The 17,438-nt window shown below is 52.7% G+C and overlaps 6 protein-coding genes across 6 annotated transcripts; 3 read left to right on the plus strand and 3 right to left on the minus strand.

Moving 5' to 3' along the window:
• The first annotated feature begins 114 nt into the window (after window positions 1-114).
• Window positions 115-3,626, plus strand: pmt1 (protein mannosyltransferase 1). The gene is made up of 5 exons (XM_020204993.1): window positions 115-649; window positions 720-1,009; window positions 1,060-1,343; window positions 1,402-2,862; window positions 2,932-3,626. The coding sequence occupies exons 1-5, from the start codon at window positions 384-386 to the stop codon at window positions 3,457-3,459; spliced, it is 2,829 nt and encodes a 942-aa protein (XP_020057050.1). The 5' UTR covers window positions 115-383; the 3' UTR covers window positions 3,460-3,626.
• A 69-nt stretch (window positions 3,627-3,695) lies between these two features.
• On the minus strand, window positions 3,696-4,738 carry ASPACDRAFT_1887478 (uncharacterized protein). The gene is made up of 4 exons (XM_020198459.1): window positions 4,527-4,738; window positions 4,421-4,464; window positions 4,049-4,250; window positions 3,696-3,951 (listed from the first exon to the last, which is right to left on the minus strand). The coding sequence occupies exons 1-4, from the start codon at window positions 4,665-4,667 to the stop codon at window positions 3,901-3,903; spliced, it is 438 nt and encodes a 145-aa protein (XP_020057051.1). The 5' UTR covers window positions 4,668-4,738; the 3' UTR covers window positions 3,696-3,900.
• A 601-nt stretch (window positions 4,739-5,339) lies between these two features.
• erf2 (palmitoyltransferase ERF2) lies at window positions 5,340-7,987 on the plus strand. The gene is made up of 3 exons (XM_020204994.1): window positions 5,340-6,621; window positions 6,682-6,790; window positions 6,845-7,987. The coding sequence occupies exons 1-3, from the start codon at window positions 5,654-5,656 to the stop codon at window positions 7,589-7,591; spliced, it is 1,824 nt and encodes a 607-aa protein (XP_020057052.1). The 5' UTR covers window positions 5,340-5,653; the 3' UTR covers window positions 7,592-7,987.
• Window positions 7,988-8,441: 454 nt separating this feature from the next.
• On the plus strand, window positions 8,442-11,913 carry ASPACDRAFT_1855265 (putative histone-lysine N-methyltransferase (Ash1)). The gene is made up of 4 exons (XM_020197430.1): window positions 8,442-9,978; window positions 10,043-10,416; window positions 10,471-10,670; window positions 10,722-11,913. The coding sequence occupies exons 1-4, from the start codon at window positions 8,769-8,771 to the stop codon at window positions 11,482-11,484; spliced, it is 2,547 nt and encodes an 848-aa protein (XP_020057053.1). The 5' UTR covers window positions 8,442-8,768; the 3' UTR covers window positions 11,485-11,913.
• A 587-nt stretch (window positions 11,914-12,500) lies between these two features.
• On the minus strand, window positions 12,501-15,742 carry ASPACDRAFT_117096 (uncharacterized protein; the record flags this gene model as incomplete). The annotated part of the gene is made up of 1 exon (XM_020196030.1): window positions 12,501-15,742. A coding segment is annotated over one exon (2,815 nt), but the record flags the coding sequence as incomplete, so codon positions are not given.
• Window positions 15,743-16,052: 310 nt separating this feature from the next.
• ASPACDRAFT_77607 (LYR motif-containing protein) lies at window positions 16,053-17,365 on the minus strand. Its single transcript, XM_020204995.1, has 6 exons — window positions 17,179-17,365; window positions 16,843-17,057; window positions 16,586-16,750; window positions 16,412-16,474; window positions 16,308-16,357; window positions 16,053-16,254 (listed from the first exon to the last, which is right to left on the minus strand). The coding sequence occupies exons 2-6, from the start codon at window positions 16,891-16,893 to the stop codon at window positions 16,245-16,247; spliced, it is 339 nt and encodes a 112-aa protein (XP_020057055.1). The 5' UTR covers window positions 16,894-17,057; window positions 17,179-17,365; the 3' UTR covers window positions 16,053-16,244.
• Between the last annotated feature and the right edge of the window lie 73 nt (window positions 17,366-17,438).

The raw sequence follows: 17,438 nt of genomic DNA on the forward strand, positions 1-17,438 counted from the left end.
GCCTCCCTAATCGTCCCACACGTGTTGTCTTTGCCCTCTTTCTCCATCCATCTCTCCTCACCACCACCCCATTCCTTTACCTTTCTTGCTGCTGCTTCCCCCCCGCTGTCATGGCCTTTCTTCTTTTTTAATTCTTACACTCGTTCATTGATCTCTTTTCTTTTCCTTTTATTTCTTTTATCTCTCCTATCTCGAACTTATCCCTGCTGCACCAAGCGCCGGGCTTTTTCTACTTCAAGGCTCCCTCCTGGAGTTGGAGCAATTGACTGCACGGCTTTCGTCATTTCGCTGACCCGCAGCAATATCTGGATGATCTAATCGGGTTATTGTTTGTTTAACCCGACCCTTTGAATCTATCCCACCAACTTGCAAGCGTCTTAACAATGGCGTCCCAATCTAAAAACACCTTGGAGGTCAAACTCGCACCAAAGTCGCAATTACGCGCTTCAAGTCGCTCTCCGGGTCCGAAAAGTCGCAAGAATGTGACTGTGCGGGCACCCAGTTACGCTTCGGAAGGTGTTACGGACAACAACATCTTCAAGCTCCCCGCCTCTGACTACAAGACGTTGGTCGTAGTGACCATTGTGGCTGCGGTGGTTCGTCTGTTCCGGATCTACCAGCCCTCCAGCGTTGTCTTCGATGAAGTCCAGTATGTCTTGAGATTATCACCGTTGCGCATAGCCTCTAGAACAACTCCCGTCTGACAATCTGATCAACAGTTTCGGTGGCTTCGCCTCCAAATATATCAAGGGCCGCTTTTTCATGGATGTCCATCCTCCGCTTGCTAAACTTCTCCTCACACTGGCTGGCTGGCTTGCAGGTTTCGATGGCGAGTTCGACTTTAAGGACATTGGCAAGGACTACCTCGAGCCCGGGGTGCCTTATGTTGCGATGCGGATGCTTCCAGCGATTCTGGGTGTCTTGACGGTCCCGTTGATGTTCTTGACTCTCAAGGCGTCGGGCTGCCGCACTATTTCGGCTATTCTGGGCGCCGGTGTTGTCATCTTCGGTTAGTGATGGCTCAGTGGCGGCTAGATAATGTCTGCTAACCCGGCTCAGAAAACGGTCTAATTACTCAATCGCGTCTGATTCTCTTGGATTCTCCGTTGGTATTCTTCACCGCGCTCACAGCTTTGTCGTTCACATGTTTCACCAATCAACATGAAATGGGGCCATCGCATGCTTTCCGTGTATCCTGGTGGTTTTGGCTGGTCGCGTCTGGTCTCGCCTTGGGTGCTACCTTGAGTGTCAAGTGGGTCGGTTTGTTCACTGTTGCGTGGGTTGGATCGCTCACTGTTCTCCAACTTTGGGTCCTGCTCGGCGATACGGTCAATGTCACACCGGTATGCAATGGAACCCTATGCTCCGCTCATGAGAGAAGCTAATATCCTATTTTCTTAGCGTCTTTGGTTCAAGCATTTCTTTGCCCGCTTTTTCTGTCTCATCATCATCCCCCTGACGTTTTACTGCGGGATGTTCGCAATTCACTTCTTGTGCTTGGTCAACCCTGGAGATGGAGACGGGTTCATGTCCTCGGAATTCCAGGCCACCTTAAATTCGAAATCTATGCAGGATGTTCCTGCAGACGTTGTCTTCGGCTCTCGTGTCTCCCTGCGCCACCTCAACACACAGGGAGGCTACCTGCACTCTCACAACCACATGTACCCTACGGGAAGCAAGCAGCAACAAATCACCCTTTACCCCCACAAGGACGAAAACAACGTCTTCATTCTCGAGAACCAGACACAGCCCTTGGGTCCTTACGGGACGGTGGAGGGTCCTCTGGCTTGGGACAACATTACCGCCGAATACATCGAAGACGGCGCTACCATCAAGCTTAACCACTTTGTCACGCGCCGGCGAGTCCATTCGCACGATGAGCGCCCTCCCGTGACTGACGTTGATTGGCAATTTGAGGTCTCAGCATACGGATATGACGGCTTTCCTGGCGACGCAAACGATCTCTTCCGCGTTGAGATCGTCAAGTCGATGTCCGATGGTGAAGAAGCCAAGAAGCGGCTTCGGACTATTCAAACTAAATTCCGCCTCGTACACGTCATGACTAACTGCGTTTTGTTCTCTCACAAGGTCAAGCTTCCTGAGTGGGGCTTCGATCAGCAGGAGGTTACTTGCGCCAGGGGAGCCACGCTACCAAACAGTGTCTGGTATATTGAATCCAACAACCACCCGATGCTGGCTGAAGATGCGGAGAAGGTTAACTACAAGAACCCTGGGTTTTTCGGCAAGTTTTTCGAACTACAGAAGGTGATGTGGGTGACGAATGCCGGTCTCACGGAATCGCACGCCTGGGATTCTCGCCCTCCATCGTGGCCTACCCTACTCCGCGGTATCAACTTTTGGGGCAAAGATCACCGTCAGGTCTACCTCCTTGGTAACCCGTTCATCTGGTGGTCGTCGACTGTGGCTATCGCAGTCTACTTTCTCTTCAAGGGCGTTTCTGTCCTTCGTTGGCAGCGGAGCTGCGGTGATTATCGCAACGTTAATTTCAAGCGTTTTGACTACGAGATTGGCACCACCGTCCTCGGCTGGGCTTTCCACTACTTCCCTTTCTATCTCATGGCCCGGCAGCTCTTCTTGCACCACTATTTCCCGGCGCTGTACTTTGCGATCATGGCACTCTGTCAGGAATTCGACTTCATCGCCAATCGCGTTAGATCGCTTGGCTTGCCATCCAAGCCCGTGATTGGCAAGATCCTGGCTGGTCTATTCCTTACCCTTAGCATCTTCACCTTCGTCATTTATTCACCCTTGGTTTACGGCAACCCCTGGACCCAGGAAGCTTGCAGACAAGTGAAGCTCTTGGATACCTGGGACTTTGACTGCAACACCTTTTACACCGATGTAGGTACCCTGACCTAGGGCTGAGAAGCTTTGATACTCCTGGGTGCCATGACTGACATATCGCCTTAGCTTAGCCATTACGTGACTCAGTACGTTGATAGTAACGCGAACATGGCTATTCCGCCTACGGAGACATCTGTTCCACAGGCCCCTCCCGTTGCGGCTCCACCTCAGGATGCGCCTCAACAGCATGCTCAGGAAGTTCTTCAGGAAGAGCCTCAAGAGCCTGCGGTTACGCCTCGGCCCCGTCACAGCACCAAGGCACGAGTGGAATACCGCGATCAGGATGGAAACATCCTGGACGAGGAGCTCGTTGCCTCATTGAGAAAGGAGGGCAAGGTGTCCTTCGAGACCCGACACGAGACCTCGACTCGCTTGGACAAGGGCCATCTCGTTGATATGATTGACGGTGAGATCGAGTTTGCTCCGCCGCATCCGGATGTTGAGGGTCAGAACCCCGAAACCATCCAAAGACATCAGCCTCAAGATGTCGAGGAAGGTCCAGCTTCAGTAGTTGGGCACGGTAGCTCCGAGGAACGGAAGAGCTCCGCGGACCCCAAGCCGGCCAGTGAGGTGAATGAGGCGACTAAATCTTGAACGAAATAGACTTGGAGCATGTAGTTGGGGGTTGTTTGTATTTTCATCCGATCTTTAGCTCTGCTTATTTACTTTCCTGTACTTCTCTTCGACAGTAATCTTTCCTCATTGGACTAACGAGATGTGACTTTTTGTACATGAATACCTGTTTGCGAGATCAATGAAGTACTCTACTACTTATGACATCTTACACATTAAAGGATCAGGTATTTGTAAAACGAAACAAGAACAGAAACGATAGTCTTTCAAAAAAAGAATCTCGTCAAAAAAAAGAACTATGCACAAAGCTGTTATCAGTACTCTCTCTCTCTCCTTTCCCACATGAACTTCCCACTCTAATCTTCACATCTTCACACAAGTTTTAGTGTACAGCGGTCAGTTGCCGATGTTGCCTCAACTTCACTTCATTAATCGAATCCCTTCCGCATGGTGCGGGACCGTTTAGTAGTCCCACTCCTCCTTACCGTACTTGTTGAAGCGCTCGTGGAGGTCCTAGCATTAGAGGATTAGCAACCTTGTTCTTTCAATGCCAAAGAACCGAGTACATGGGGGGTGAGGGGCTTCTTATATGAAAGCAGCGGCTACTTACGGCGGGGAGAGTGACGTTGGGGACGATGACAGTGTTCAGAGCACTGGGAGCGTTGCGCAGGGGCTGGCTCTTGTCACCGTGGGGGTGGTACTGGTACTTGTAGACCTTGCCCTCGGCATCGGCCTGCTCCCAGGGCATGGCACTCTCGCCGATGCGGACGTTGCTCTCGGAGGTGACGGAGGTGGGCTTGCGGCCGAAGTACCTGCATTTTGAGGAACACATTAGCACAGAGTAGCTGGAAAATTGACCGGGTTTTGTGATGGAAGCGCAATTGGGTTCGCGATGTGTGTGGAAAGAATGGCCTCGGAGGAGGAGGAGGCCAATTTTGCAAAAGCGAATTCGTGTGTCACAGAAGGGGAGCGTGGGTTTTACCATCCGGCAAGCAGGAAAGCACCAGACATGACACCGAGGAGGACCTAAAGGAGTAATGCTGGTTAGGAAATTGGCCCGCGTTTTCAATTGAGAGTGGATGCCGTACGTAGAGCTCGGGGTCACGCTTGGGAGCCTTGTCGAGGTTGGCCTGCTCCAGCTTGGAGGACTGGAAGCGGCGCTGGGGAGCGCGGAGGAGGGATTGGCGGGCGAAGGCCCGGCGAGAGGCCATAGCAGCGATCGAGGACATTGTGGTGGTTTGGTTTTGAATGTATATCAGCCCTTGTTTGGGGTAAGAGAGTATGAGGTGTGGGTTTGATTTGGCCGGGGGGGGTGGTTTGAGAATCGGTGGGTGTCGGACGATGATGTTGCCGGCGCATCATCAGGTGACATCCCGTTGGCCAGCGGGATTTTGACTTTCTGGTGCTATGGAAGGGCTGACTCAGCTGCTAAAGCTGAGCTGAGCTGAAGCCCGTTGTCGCCTAAATTGTCAGGCTATGATAAGGCTGCACGCAGTGACGGAGTGGAGTATCATACGGTCGGCCGGTCGGTCCCGGGCAGGCACTGCAGTCGATGTCCTCGACTTTTCTTTCCTCAGGCCGCCATTGCCCAGTCGCGACCGTTTGTCTGGCTGTGCCTCTCCTACCTTAGGTATTCCCCGTGACGCTTATACGCATCCTTACAGCCCACCACCACCACCACCCCCCCCCCCATCTTCAGGTCATGGTCGCCCTTGCGATCGTACTATGATGGGCTCCGGTTACTAAGAAGGCATCCTCCTCTTCATCCCCTTCTACATCCCCTTCTCCAGGTCCGTTTGTTCGGTGCTACAGTACAACTTTTCTGCCCTGGGTTCATTTACCTTGGACAGGGGTTGGCCCAAGCCCTCTCCTCCCGACCCCCGATATAACTCGAAATTAATTGTCCGCGAAACTAATCGGCCAGTGCTCTCTTTAAGTTGCTTACGCTCATTTCCGATCATTCAATCACTTCTACTTCGATCTACGATTATTTCTGTCACTCCTTCAGACCCTCTTAAGTTCGACTTTGATCCGACCCTGTTCTATACTCATTAACCGAAGAATTGCGGTCCCCGGTTCCCGGTATCTAGTTTATCGAATCTATCCATCCTCTTTTACCCCTGTCTGGCGGCAATATGATTGATGCGCGCTATTGATTCACGGAACTCTGATCATTGCCACGCCATACAAACAACCTACTTTTCCCTTTCCAGCAATGTCGGAGACCAGCGATGCGCCGAATGCCCCGCCGGCGCAACATGCGCTGGGTATACCGCGACCCCCTTCCGTGGGCGGAATATCGTCGCGAGTGACCGATATGGCTTCTGATGACGGAGAGAATTCCCAAGCCTTTACTGCTATGTCGTCGCAACCGCCACGCTCGCGCCCGTCTGTATCCCGACGAGTACCTCCACCCGCAAGGAGCTCCATCACAACCACGAGTCAGACGACGACAAGACCTGGAAGCTCTGGCAGTCGACTGAGTCGATCTCACATTCCTTCCTTAACGGCGCAGGGCTTTTTTCGTCCAATGTCATCTCAGCGACTTCAGGCCCATAGAGGTCGACCGATGACGAAAGGAACCACGACGGACACTTCGGACGAATGGGGCGAGCACGGGAGCCAGAACCGGCAGAGTCTAATCTCGAATAGCACCGCACCTCGAGATTCTCTCCCGCCAATAGATCAAGAGCCCCCTCCTTCAAGAGGCACCGAATTCACAGACCCTATCATCCCCGACCGAACGGCGTCGAATGCTAGCCCGATGGGCAATACGACGGGGAGGAGCATAGGCGAGAGTGCAAAGCTTATCCACGACAGGGAGAGGGCTTACAAGCTCAAGCCACCACAACTCAACCTAGGCGTGGACCACGGCAATCCAATTGCTCCTGATGCCCCTCAAAGATCGCCTCTTTCCTTTCTCTCGCTGCAGAACAGGAACCATGTGCAAGAAGCCCGTGATCGCGCGCACGAGAGGCTGTCTTCTGCCGGGTCGACACCTGCGTCGATTGAGAAGCACCCCCCCACTACTCAGCGTAGTCGTCTGGGGAAGAACTATGAGTACTTTGTCGGCAACACGATATTCTTTGGCGGCGGGAGGTTGCAGAACTCGAGGGACAAGCCCGTCAATATTGCTACTGGGTTATTCGTGGTCGTGCCCTCGGCACTGTTCTTCGCATATTCGTAAGATCTCCCGGCTCTTGAGGATCCTGATATAATCTTGACTGACCGCCATGCGCATAGGGCTCCCTGGCTTTGGCATCATATATCTCCTGCCATCCCGATTTTGTTTGCCTACCTCTTCTATTTATGCTTTTCGTCGTTTATCCATGCTTCGGTGGTTGATCCCGGGGTAAGAGTCTTTCCAGGACAGGCTGCACTTTAGCATGCTAATTTGTTGTTCCAGATAATTCCACGAAACCTTCACCAGTTGCCTCCACCAGACCCTTCAGTTGATCCACTGGCAGTAGGCCCGCCAACTAATGACTGGGTGATGGTCAAACTGGCGACTTCCGACGTCGCAGCCATGGATGTCCCCGTTAAATACTGTGAAACTTGCTGTATATGGCGGCCGCCGCGCTGCTATCACTGCCGAGTGTGTGATAACTGCGTGGAAACTCTGGATCATCATTGTGTCTGGCTTAACAACTGTGTGGGCCGGCGCAACTATCGCTATTTTTTGACCTTCGTGGCATCCTCCACGCTACTTGCATTATTCCTACTAGGTGCCAGTCTCGCTCACATCCTGGTATACCGCAACCAGGAACATATCAGTTTCGGCTCTGCGATTGACAAATGGAGAGTCCCTTGGGCCATGGTGCTGTATGGCGCAATTGCTGCGCCGTATCCTGCTTCTCTATGGACGTATCACATCTTCCTGGTTGGCCGGGGCGAGACAACTAGAGAATACTTGAACTCTCACAAGTTTGCCAAGGCCGATCGTCATCGTCCCTTCACGCAAGGCAATGCCATTCGAAATTGGCTGTCCGTGCTCTTGCGACCGCGGCCTCCGACCTACATGCAGTTTAAGAAAACTTACAATGCGGGTGACCAACGCTTGAGTACCGTAAAGCGCAAGTACCTCCCTCGCCATGTTGAGCGTCAGCCCGACATTGAGATGCAGCGAGTCCCTTCTTCGCAACCTCATGAATGAGGCGTTCATCTAGGACTCTGCGTTTTGCCTTGGTCCCGTCGGCTCCATGTCTTTTTATTTATGACACAACTTACAGTTGCACCGTAGGTAAACTGTTCTTCTTCGAATTTTTTTCCTCCTCGGCCTCTTCTTTTTTTCTTCTTCTCTCTACCTCAAGACTATTTGCACATGTAATGCCTGTTGCACCTTTTCCACAGCCCTTTGAATCATCCGGCGTCTTAACTTTCAAGCCTTACATACCCCTTTCCTCCTTCTCTGATATGTCGAGATGCTCGCGCCAGTAGCTTATTTGAAGCATCACTTGGCTATACTTTCCTTGCAAGATAATTTTCCTTGTTGTTTACTCTAGATGCACGCCACCTTTACTCAAGGTGCATATCTCCGGTTACCCGGCCCAACTTGATATCACGCGATGTTTAGGGTTATATGTACAATAAGTCGAATACATTTGTGCAGATAGACTACAAACGATTGGTGCTTGTCGAAGAGGCGATGTACAGAAGCGTTGAAAAGGAAAAAAAAAACCATTGGCAAGAAAAAGAGCGAGAGGTGCGCAAGTACTGCCGCCTCACAGGAGGTAGTCCGGCGGCATGACATGGAAGTATGTATGTAGCAATGTTGGGATTATGGCTATAAGAAATGTATAACCCCGCCTGCACGAGATAGAGTCTGCAGCACAGAGAGACTGTGGATTGAAATTACGCTGGGAGAGGTTGTTTCTTGAGCCATTTGCATTCCGCGGCGCCGTCCTTTCGGGGCTGGTGAGAGATAATAATATAATACGGACAACTCCTCCTCCTCGAACCCTCTCCGCACCTCCTCTTCCTCCTTTCCCTCGCCCTCGCCCTCGCCCATTTTCCTCCCCCATCCAAGCCCTTAGCCATTTCTACCAGCTGGGAATTTTGCGCCGTGGTTCTTTCTTGCGGGATTTATCATGATCCGGGCGATATTTGAGTTCTGATACGGTTCACTCCTGGTGACAAGGCCTCCATCAACCCGAATCAGTCACGCATCTTCCCCGTACACAGCCCACCTCAGGTCAGAACCAGTTCGGATTTGACTCCTTCTGCTTGCGGACTGTCAATCTCTCTCGCAGACGCTATTTATTGATATCTGTTGAAGTACTCTTGACTCTCGTATACTCACCGCATCCCGATTCTCCCCCAAGATTCTCACCATGGAACGCTCAATTGGGTTGTCCGGCGCGTCTCCCGCAACGCCCGCCACTCTTGCGGACCTCCAGAAACACACCCATGACCATGCAGACACTTCAATGACGTTCGAGTACACCGAACAACTTCTCACCCCCGAGAACAGTCGCTCCGAGACCTCAAGCAACAATGAGAACGCGTCCCACGAAGAGAAACCGACTCAACGCCGACGATCAACACGTGTAACACGCGCTTCGCTGCGGGGGGGCCTCCGACCAGATGACCTGGCTGGGGCGGGTAAACACAATGGCTCTTCTCTTGGAGACGAGAACGATCAATCACTTGCCGGTCAAGGCGAACCCGAGAAGCCGAAGCGATCATCCTCTTCCTCCGCCTCCCACCTCCGCCACAGCATAGCGGTAATGGAAACAACCCTCTGGGCCAATGAGCAGTCGAGCCTTGGCAACCACCCCATGACCCCGGAGACGCAGGCTTCCGAGAAATCATCCCAGGAGCCGCCGTCCGAGGACATTACCACATCTGTGCAGCGACGGAGTCTCCGCAAGCGCGTGGAGCGGGTGCTGACCCAGGACGAGAAGAAGGAGCAGGAGAAGGTTACAGCCATCGTGGAGGCTGTCAAGGAGAGCAGTCCAAAGCCCACCCGACGCTCATCGCGGTTGAGCCTCTTGGAAAAGGCATCGGACTTGGTAAACCAGGCGACCAGCGTACTGGGAAAGCGCTCGCGTGATGAGACGGAAAAGGGCAAAGACAGCGGCGAGCGTCGGTCCGGACTACGACCGCGTAACGTTGTCGTCCCTAGCAAGGAAGATCAGCCGGTCTCTGCACCTACCAGTGACCCTTCGTCGAAGAAGAGACGGGTCTCGGAAAGTGACTTGTCTGCTGCGGCCAAGGCTGCTGGAGAGACTACGCAGGAAGCAACGGCACCGGCACCACCCCCCGTGCCGCGCTTCAGGCGCAAGCGCTGGCTGGCTCATGGACTGTACACCGGGCAAGAGCGCGAGGATGGACCGCCCAGTCAAAGCCGGAGTAGGAACAGAAGAAAGAGTCAGAACAACAAGAACGAAGCTCCGCCTCAGCGACGGCTGTTACCAATGCCCATGTTTGCGGGAGAAAGACTCCTACAGCGTGGAAGAGACTTTCAGCTTCCGTTCGATATTTTCTCGCCGCTGCCCCCCGGTCAACCAAAGCCTGACGAGTGGAGAAAGACTAATAAAAGTACGTGCCTTGTCTTGGGTTGTCGCACGAATCTTAATGGATTAGGAGCTAACTTGATGACTAGACGTCTTTGTGGGAGATGCTGGGAGCATATGGCGCGCAAACAAGCATATCGACTTGTCGAACTGTATGTGTACGGAGGAGACTGGCTGCGACGAAGATTGCCAGAATCGGCACATGCTGTACGAGTGTGATGATGGCAACTGCAGGCTGGGCCCTGACTGTGGCAACCGAAGCTTTGAAGAGCTTAAGCACAGAGCCAAAGTTGGTGGCAAGTACAACGTTGGTGTCGAGGTCATTAAAACAGAGGATCGCGGCTACGGAGTTCGCAGCAACCGCACATTCGAGCCCAACCAAGTCATTGTGGAATACACAGGTGAAATCATCACTCAGACTGAATGCGAGAGGCGAATGCGAACGGTGTACAAGAACAATGAGGTATGTCTTTACGTGTTTCAGCCTCCTCGCACTCCATACTAAAGGGCGCTCTAGTGCTACTATTTGATGTACTTTGATCAAAACATGATCATTGATGCTACTCGGGGGTCGATTGCTCGCTTCGTGAATCACTCATGTGAACCGAACTGCCGCATGGAGAAGTGGACAGTGGCTGGCAAGCCGCGCATGGCTCTCTTTGCTGGAGATCGGGGCATCATGACTGGGGAGGAGTTGACCTATGACTACAACTTCGAGTGAGTAGACAATGTTCGTCGAGCCAGAGGAGCTTCTAACATGTTTGACAGCCCCTATTCCCAGAAGAACGTCCAACAGTGTCGATGCGGCGCCTCTAATTGCCGTGGGATCCTGGGTCCGCGACCAAGGGAGAAGGACCGGCGCGCAAAAGAGCAAGACGAAAGGCAGAAGCTGGCTGCCTTGAAGAAGCCGGTCATCAAGCGGAAGGCCAGCACTGTGCTCAGCAAATCCCCTTCCGGCGTCACCAAGAACCGAAAGATTCTTACGACCAAGGCAGTTAAGGCAGGCGTGAAGAAGGCGGTCGCACGCGCCCGTGCTTCCGTGTCGAAACCGACTGCTGCTCGTTCCAAGCAGGCCGTCACTAAGTCAACGAGCAAGACAACCAAAGCGACTGTCAAATCGCCTGCCAGCACGAAAGCAGCTACGACGAAACGAACATCGAAACCTGAACCCACGAAAACCAAGATCAAGCTTCCCACCGTCAAGGCAACCAAGGCGAAGGCTAGAGCCGCGATGCCCAAGAAGTCCACGCAGACTAAGACCCAGAAGACGCCGGACGCGAAGTCTGCAAAGACCTCGGTGCCAGCAAAGATAACATCCAAGCTTAATCGGCCCTCCGCAGCCACCAAGGCGAAGATTCTTGCAGCAGCGAAGGGCACGAATTCACGAAAACGGCCGACATCAAAGAAGGAAGAGAGCAAGGGTACATCCAAGACCAAATCACCTACCAAAGGGGTGAAGCGGATTCCTAAGAAGCCGCAGAGTGCGACTAAGACTACGAAGACCGCGTCTCCGAGGAAGAGCAAGAAATAGAAGCTGCCCGGATATCGCAGTCGCAGCTCCCTCGATTTCAGATGAACTGCTGCTGTTCGTTCCAAGTTCTGATGACTGACCCCGCCCTCGTAGATTCGTCTTTTTGATATGTGCTTTTTTTCTATTCGTCTTTGGCGTGCTGGGTAACAACATTTGGAAAGGGGACCTCTACTCCATTTTATGTTCACGTATTTTTTCCTTCTGCTTGCAATCTCGCAATGGACTCGAGATTCACACCCTTTGTTTCTGTCTCGTCTACATCCTATGAGACCTATTCCCCTCAGGATCGAATCGAATCTAATTTCCTGCGAAGCGAGCTTCTTTCAAAAACTCTCACTACCCCTTCTTCCCTCCATTCATCCAAGCCTGCATCGATTGCATGGTGAAACAATATACCAACCCTCCCAACCGCTCCCCCATACCTTCCCCCCTTCTGTCCTTTCCACTTTTGTTAAAACTTCTTAACTCCTATGGCCTCTTCGTTTTTGTCCTCTTTCTTCGTCTTCGGAACTTGGAATTCTTTTTCCTCTCTCTTATCTCTTCAGGTTCCCAGGTGTTTCGGTCAACTCCAGATGTATGTTGATTTCGTGTATGATTTCATCCCTCTAATGTGATCCCGTTAATGCCATCCATCGGTGGTGGGTTATGTGAGCCAATTTCTCTGTTTGGGGGTCTTTGTTTCCCTCTGGCCATCGTCGGCCCTCTGTAGGAATGTCCGTCACGATACTTGCTGAAGGATATTGTTAGACTGGGTGGTAATGTCATGTGACCGATGCTGCGGCATGATCTTTGGGGGGTCGGCAATGGCTGGCTTGACTTATCTGGTAACTTGGTATGATTCGGTATGGTTGAGTTGATCAGATCACTCGCCTGTGCTGTACATATAGTACTGGTGTGTCTGGTCCTGGTGATCTAGTACTGTGGGTATATCCCCGTGTTGTGCACCAGTCACGTGATCACTATACGCTTCAAAACATACTACGGTTGGGGTGTTCGGCATTTCAAGAGGAAGTTGGGTGGTATACTTGGATCGTTCCTAATGATACGCTACTAGGTGGATAGGGTTACAGGAGGCTTCTCTGGGACATGTTCCAGCCTGTAATTGCGGACTACCGGTTGATTGTTTCCTGCCCACGTAGATCGACGGGCATAAATATATATCCCATGGGATCGGTATGTGAGAACCACCAACTTCCGCGGCATTGAACTTCTGCTCCCCGCCCACAAGACAAACAAGAAACAAGAATGTATAAGATTGAAAGAGGGCGAAAAGAGTTATTTAGATTGAAAGTTGAACCATATACATAAATAGTTTCCCCACACATATATCATTCCTGGTCCCCGGTTTCCGAAAGGTAGCTCGAATGGAACTGACTGAACGCGTGGACCAAAACACCTTGCTTGCGCCTTTTGTTCGGGATGAGTGAAGCTTGGGGAGTGAATTTAAGCGGCTGTGGTTGAGTCCTCGGCAGGTTTATCTGTGTTTTCGCTGGTTGGGTCGGGTGCAGATTCCACGGGTTCGGGGTTAGGTAAGGGTTGTTGAGGTTCGGCTGGTGGTGGGTCTTGGGGTGCGGTAGTGGTGCTGGGAGGCTTCGAGTCCTGAGTCTCAGGTTCCTGAGGTTGGTCTGGAGGTTGCTGAGGCTCAGGTGCAAATTCGGACTGTGGTGTTTCTGATGGGAGCTCAGCGGCAGGCACGGGAGGGGTGGATGTTGTAGGTGGTTCAGGGGTTTCGGGTGAAGGTTGCTGCTGCTGCTGCTGCTCTTGAGGCGGTGCTGGCTGCGGTGCTGGCGTAGGCGTTGCCTCCGAAGAAGCAACGGCAGCAGGCTCCTCTGGGCTGGGCCGCTTTTGCTCCTCGGACGTTTCGATAGATGGTTGAGATTGGACTGGGGGCTCTGAAGGCTGCTCCGTGGAAGTTGGCTGGTCGGGTATTTGCTCGGCTGGCGGTTCAGCTAATGTGCTCGTAGGCGGAGCCGCAGGCTCATCAGCAGAGGCTTCCGTGGCCTGCGGTGCAACTTGGTTACTTATCGAATCCTCAGACTGAGGCTGCTGTTGTTCGATAGCTGGCTTGTCCGCTTGCTCTGCAGCAGCCGGGGCATCAGCCGGGGCGGCAGCCTCGTCTGGGATCTGTCCTGTAGGCTGCCCAGGCGTTTCAGAAGTTGGTTGTTTGTCTGGTTGCTCAGAAGGTGGCTGAGAAGCCTGTTCTGCCTGATCAGGAGCAGCGGGCTGCTCCGCGGGCCGCTCCAAAACCGGGTCGGTGACATCTACAGATGAGTGGTCAACAGTAGTTGCCGCTGCGCTAGTGGTCTGAGGCGTATTTTCCGCGATTGGCTCTGTGACAGCAGACTGATCAATGGATCTCATCTCAACCTCAACCGTCTGTTCACTCGGCTGGGCTGTTTCTGATGGTTTGTCCAGGCTTGCTTCCAATGAGGCGAGTAGATCGGACCCCTTAGTTTCAGTATCTTCTTCATTGGGTTGAGCGTTGGATTTCTGGTTAAACAGAGGCTCAGGAGCTGATTGTTCAGAGTCCGGTTTGGAAGCAGCTTCCGGGAGGGCCGCGGAATCCTCCATGACCGTATCCTCATCGTGTTGGGGCTGCTCGGTCGGTGGCCCAGCTGTCTCATCAGTACTTCCCGATGGCTCAAACACTGATGATTCCGGAGCGGTCTGTTCCGTACTTGCTGTGATTGAAAGTGTCTCTGGGACGGGTGCCTGAGGTGTGTCTTGAGATGGTGCCTGCGAGGCTGTCTTTGCACTTTCTTGAACTGTCTGTTCCTGTGAAACTGGTTCCTGAAGAGGAGGAGACTTTATGCTTTGCTCCTGTTGAGGAGCGGCGTCTGCCATCTCCACGTCCTCGGGTTGTGCTGAGGTTTTAACCGGCTTTTCGGCTAAAACTGGCGTGGAGATACCGAGAGATACTTCTGAAGGCTCGAAAGGAACTGGTGGCCTTACTGTAGGTTGTGAAGGCGTCTCTGAGACAGCAGCAGGAGGTGTTTGAACAGCTGGTGGCTGCGGTTCAGCAACTGCCAGTGCCGGTGTTGGCAGGGGTTCCGGAGCAGCCGAGGGCTCAGTGCTTGTCGGTGGCACCGAAGTCTCTGGTGTCTTTGCATCAAGCATGGACTCATCACCATCGTCACTCTCATCACCCTCCTCACCTTCCTCATCGTCATCGTCCTGGCCAGCTTGGTCAACGGACAATCTCGAGGGATCCGTGCCATCTTCTTTGTCTGCCGCACCATCAGACCCCACTACCCCATGCACCTGAGAGGCATCCGCACCGTCGCCAGGAGCGAACATGACCTTCTTTCTTCTTCCCTTTCCGACCCCCTTGGCCTTGCGTTTCGGAGGGGGAGGTCGCCTCTTCGGAGGCGTCATTACATTCACCGATCCGGCTTCCGCAACTACAACGCCCTCTGCGTTGACCACCCCCACACCTTCGATGACAGTTCCTGGAGCCGGTGCCTCCGGAGTAACCGTGACAGTGCTACTCGGAGCAGCGACCTGAGCGTCATCGGTAATCTCTCCCTCAATCTTATGTCCTTCTGGCACCCAAGCCTCATAAATCGAAATGTTTCCTGTAGCCGGGTCGACCTTCTTGAAACGAGTCCGCCTCATCGGACCCGCACTAGATCCATCTGCATTTGCAGATGTACCATACAAAGATGGCATCCCCGGCCGTCTCTTCGCAAGGAATTCCACCTCCACGGCCTCGAGATGCTTTGGAACGGACGTCCACTTGCGGGTCACAAAACTGCGTTCCGTGCTCTGGACCAAAGGTTGCTCCTCCCCATCGGTCGCCTCCTTCTCCTCGTCTTCAAAGTCCTTCGAAGCTTGCCGAATATAGATGCAACCTGCACGGGCTGCGCGCAGGAGCGCTCGACTCGCCGGGGTCAACAGGTGGCTGTCTCGGGGCATTGGGTGTTCGGGGATAGTGGGTCGCCCTCCCGGACCTTGAGCGTCATTGGGGTCGGGTGCCTCGCTTTTGGGCTCTTGTGATACGGTCTGAGTCTGGCGCGTCCATCGTCGTACGGGGAGTCCTTCAAACACGTCGTGATCGACCTGACCCGTTCGGTTGCGGTTGGCGGCGTCACCGAATTGTCGCCCTGAGCGTGAGGATCTGAACTGCAGAGAGTCAGCTCTAGGTTCATAGAGGATTGTGTCTTGATTCAACCGTTCTGTAAGGGCATTGGAACGCGCGGAGTTGGTGCTAATCTCGGCATTGAAGCTGGCGGCGAGGGAACTTACGGTAGGTGGCATCGTGAGCGTTTGATGCTGCTAGCTCACTCCCAGGCCTGGATGAAATGCACACTGTGAAGTCTGTCGCCCATCCACCGAATGCAAAGAGGATATGCGCTTGGTTGCACGAGACAAATGGCGAGAGCGTGACGGTGAATCAGAGGAGCATTTGAGAAGGTAATGGTTGATTGCTTGACTGATGGTCGCGATGCGACCGAAGGCGGCAACAGCAACCCGCGGCCGGATCCACGTGACTGGCGCTGATGGCAGAATCCATTGATTTCCAATCAACCATTATGGACATTGAAGAAGTTGAAGTAGTTTAGAAGAGAGAAGAATGGTATTTTCAGAGAAGTTAGTATCGGTGCTACCTACAACGTACGCGGTGAGTCGGCTTTGATAAAATTACAAGAGCACCTCCAGTCTATCCAATCAATCCTTCATCGGCGGCGCAAGATATCAAGATCAATCTCCAGCAACTCCGTTCCTACGCCGGCAAATCATGAATCGCATATATAGTTTGTTTAGTCCCAGCTATGCCCCGGTCAGTAAGAATTTGACAAGCATGTCGAGGATGTTCATCTTACCCAGTATCCTTCTGGCGAACAATGCCACCCTCACTACCAGTTTGCTTGCCCTGGTTTCCCAATTAGCCGAGACTTCGATGTGAATATCCTCCAGGAACACTCACTGTATTCTGACCCTCGACAACCAGTTTGTCCATCTGATAGAACTGGCTGATCACAGTTTGACGCTGGAGTGTATGTTAGTTTTAAATCCTCAGTAGAATCGGCGAAGGGCCATGGAGCAGCGATGCTGGGCCCGAATGTCCCCGGAGCCATGACCTCGGCCTGGTATAACTAACCTTAAGCATCCGCAGATTCTGGATTCCATCCTGGATCAATTCTTGTATCCGTCTATCTTCCGTCTCCTTCTGATGCTCGTGGAAGGCATCCACTGTGCGCCGGCGGGCGTACTCGCGGAAGTTGTAGTTCGAGAACTGGGAGGACTGACGCAGCAATGAGCGGAACTACACGAATAGTCGTGGGCGATTAGTCTTCAATTTCAAGCTGAGCTGGTCACAGGATACAATCAGGCTCTCCATGAACAAGGGAAACATACCAAGGAGCGGACCTGGAAGGCCGTATCGCGCCCGATCGTAGGGACAGACATGATGTCAGGCTTTCAATAAGAGTGGAGAGGGGAGATTTTAGAATAGTATAGTTGTACAAGGGAGGATGAAAGTAAAGAGGATCGCTGAGATGGATGATGCCTGAAAGACCCAAATGCGGCTATCTCCGAGCACGTCTTTTCCGAGATGCTGGACTGCGAAGCGTCTAGATGAAACGGACTCAAGTCAGTATGTGACGAGTCATTCAAGTCGACCGCGATCAGTGAGCCAATATCACCCGGAGAGTCTGGAGTAGCGAGGTTTGTAGGATAGAGGGGTAAAATTACCTGAGAACCAGCGCAAGTCGAAGTGGCGTCGGAAGAGAAGCTGTTCGGAGCAAGCAAACCAAAGACCGGGTCACGTCTTCAGTACCGAGGAGACTTTCACAGGTGTTCAGTCCAGCACAAAATGAACTCGACGACACACAAGAGGTAAGGCTCAATTTTGATATGGGAAGAATGAGGCCAAAGGAGGATAAGGCGCGGAGAGAAAAGGCAGGGAACAATAATGGAGAATCTCGGGAAATTCTTTTGGTGTTCGGCGGAGG

The sequence above is a fragment of the Aspergillus aculeatus genome, assembly GCF_001890905.1.
Source record: "Aspergillus aculeatus ATCC 16872 unplaced genomic scaffold ASPACscaffold_6, whole genome shotgun sequence".
In the NCBI taxonomy this organism is placed as follows: Eukaryota; Fungi; Ascomycota; class Eurotiomycetes; order Eurotiales; family Aspergillaceae; genus Aspergillus; species Aspergillus aculeatus.